Here is a 3,173-nt window from a genome sequence, read left to right as displayed (position 1 = left end):
AACTCAGCCTCATGCCGGATCCCTAGTAGGAACGCTTGTTTGCATCATGTGCATTTGACTTTGGGGACTCAACACAAGGGTTGGGTCTGTCTAGGACAGGGGTACCCAAATTAAAAAGACCATCCTGATGCATCTTACGTGCTACTTGCGCATCTATTTGTTTCGGCTTGCATGTTGATCGGTTTCTAGAATAGGGAAAGAAAATCAAAAAAAAAGTGAGAGGTAGGTGTTTGAAAAATTCTGAAACTCCGTCGAAATTCTGAAAAAAGGGGAAAAAGAAAAGACAAGGTCCTTTCAAAATGAGCACAAAATGTTCAAGTGTCATGTTTCCCTGTTCTGTTAAAACTGACCGAACTATGCGGGTCTGATTCTCACCGGATGTAAGATACGTAGGCAAACCTCATCGCTTCCGACCCCAATTTTCAGAAAATCCAAAAAATATATATTTTCTTTCAGTTCCTTCTTTAGAAATCTTTCCTTAGAAAATTAAACAAAACAAGTTTTTAAACTCAAAAATAGTTTCCTTCTTTGTGAAGTCTTTCATACGAAAAAAAGAAATAAAAAAGAAAAATCAATAAAGGATTCAAAAGCCATAATACGGGTTTCCTTATTTTGAAGTATTTTTCCCAAAAAGAAAAAAAAACAGAAACAAAAATCCAAAAACAAAATTCTTTTCTTCTTTAGAAGTCTTTCTTTTATAAATGTGCATAAAAAAAATAAAAAATATTGAGAAGTAAAAGTCCAAAAATATTTTTGCTATTCTTTAAAAGTACACTCAGAAACCCGAGATATTTCTTAAAAGTCCTTCTTCGAGAATCCACAAGTCAAAACAAAAATCCAAAAAAAAATATTCTTTTCTTTCTTTCGAAGTCTTTATTTCGTAAAAAAAATAAAAAATTTGAAACATTGAAGTCCAAAATATTTTTTGCTTTTCTTTAGAAGTACTTTTGCAAATAAATAAAAAGCTCCAAATATATTTTCTTTCTTCCTTGGAAAAAGATAAAACAAATGAAAATTCAAACAAAAATATTTTTCTTCTACTTTTGAAATTCCCAAAGTTCCAATCAAAAGAAAAAAAAAATTTAGAAGTTTTTCTTTCAAAAATAAAAGAAAACTTAAAATCAAAATCAAAAATCCAAAAAAAAATTCCCTTTCTTCTTTTAAAGTATTTTTTTAGAAAACTCCAAAAGAAAACAAAATCAAAAATCAAATATGTTTTTCTTTTGGTTAAAGCTTTCATGGTCTGAGTTTTATAAAAATAAACAAAAAAAGGGGTAAGTTTATTTACTCCATTCTCAATCTTCCCGAACTACGCAAAATCTGATTCATACGGCGTCATGATACGTAGGCAATCTCCATCGGATTGGATCATAGCCATAAAATTAATTGAGTGAAAAATAGACTGAAAAAAAAGAGAAAGAAAAATTGAGTGAAAACAAGAAGAAAAAGAAAAAAGTGAAAAAAGAAAGAAAAAAAAGTGCCAAAATAAAAGAGCGGCAAAAACAAAATGAGAAAATCAAAAGTGATTAAAGAGAGGCAGAAAATAAAAGAAAAGAGGTATAGAGTGAAAAAGATTAGTTAAGGCCGGGGTGAAACATGCAACCGTTCAAACACACGGTAGAAGCGTTTAATTGTTAGGTGCATTGCATCCCAACGTGCGATTTCCTATATGTTAAATGTTTCAAAACTAACAACGTTGTTGGATGTGCAAATTAGCCAGGTTTTTGGTGGTTGGATTTTTTGGTAGTCTAGCCTCCACTCCTTCACAAGATCCAAAGGCACAAATGGCCTTCCCAAGCAATCTGCCAATCATCAGTCCTGAGGATAGCCCGACATCGGCTATTTTGCAGATAGAATCAGCAGCTGCTGAAGAGAATAAGCTGTTGCGTCACTGCATATTGGAAATGTGGGATGCCTGGTCTAATGGTAGGGAACCACCAAGTGCAATCCTTGGGTTCCCCGAGTTAATCCCCAAGTCAGGTGAGGTTACCAACGCCCCTGTGCCCAACCCGCTCATCCCATGCGGGCACCTTCCAATGCCCTCCAATGATCCTGGCATGCCTTCTGTGGTTCGCCCCCAGGCACTAGCTTCAAGGACACAGCCTCCAATGTTCATCTTTTAGGGTCCACAACTTCAACCAGAAATAACATATGTGACCCCGTACTCTTTCACTCAACCTCCGTAATATGATCTATCGGTGGAACAAGAAAAGGTTGTTAAAAATCCCGAGCAATAGGAAATGGCTCAGAAGATAAAGAGCCTGGAACAAAGTCTGAAAAACATGCAAGGTCTGAGTGGCCAAATGAGTGTCTCATACTCTAACCTCTGTATGTTTCCCCATATCCACTTGCCAGCTAGCTTCAAGATGCCAAAATTTGAAAAGTACAACGGGCACGGAGACCCGATCGCTCATCTAAAAGGATATTGTAACCAGTTAAGGGGTGCTGGTGGAAAAGAGGAGTTGCTAATGGCCTATTTTGGGGAAAGCCTTACCGGAATCGCTTCTGAGTGGCATACCAATCAAGAAATTACCCATTGGCACATGTGGGACGATATGGCCCGAGATTTTGTCCGTCAGTTCCAGTATAATGTGGACATCGCTCCCGACAAAAACTCCTTGTCCAATTTGAAAAAGAAAACCGCGGAAAGCTTCCGCAAATATGCTGTCAAATGGCGTGAGCAAGCTGCTAGGGTAAAGCCTCCAATGGACGAAACTGAAATGGTCACGGTTTTTCTGCAGGCCCAAGAGGCTGACTACTTCCAGAACATGATGTCTGTTGTGGGTAAGCCATTTGCTGAGGCTATCAAAATTGGAGAAATGGTTGAAAACGATTTAAAAACGGGCCGAATATTGAGTCATGTTGCTTTTAAAGCCACATCACCAGATGTTAAAAATGGTTAAGAGGATTTGATAAAAGGAAACGGGAGAGAAGAAGGACCCATGATAGTTTCAAGCTCGAGGGGGGCCCGCAGGTCATTCAGCCAGTCATATGTGCCCCCTATGGTCCTACCACACTATTATCCCCTTCAAGATGATGCTTATGTCGTGGCACTGCCTCCCTATGCGGTGATGAGCACGCAATCTTACACGCAACCACAACATTATACACAAAACCGAGCTCCATTTCCCAGAAATGCCCATCCTTACCAAGCTCCATATAATCCTCAATCA

The 3,173-nt window shown here is 38.0% G+C and overlaps 1 protein-coding gene across 1 annotated transcript; it reads left to right on the top strand.

Moving 5' to 3' along the window:
• Positions 1-2,240: 2,240 nt before the first annotated feature.
• LOC138880114 (uncharacterized) lies at positions 2,241-2,903 on the top strand. Its single transcript, XM_070159775.1, has one exon. It carries the CDS (start codon positions 2,241-2,243, stop codon positions 2,901-2,903), a length of 663 nt encoding a protein of 220 aa, XP_070015876.1.
• The last annotated feature ends 270 nt before the right edge of the window (positions 2,904-3,173 follow it).

This window comes from Nicotiana sylvestris, chromosome 10 (assembly GCF_000393655.2).
Source record: "Nicotiana sylvestris chromosome 10, ASM39365v2, whole genome shotgun sequence".
In the NCBI taxonomy this organism is placed as follows: domain Eukaryota; kingdom Viridiplantae; phylum Streptophyta; class Magnoliopsida; order Solanales; family Solanaceae; genus Nicotiana; species Nicotiana sylvestris.
Note: the sequence above shows the minus strand (reverse complement) of the source record. Positions and strands in the feature narration are given on the sequence as shown.

What these genes read in the sequence shown, in the direction of transcription:
- LOC138880114 (XM_070159775.1), top strand. Translation starts at nt 2,241, where the DNA reads ATGGCTCAGAAGATAAAGAGCCTGGAACAAAGTCTGAAAAACATGCAA.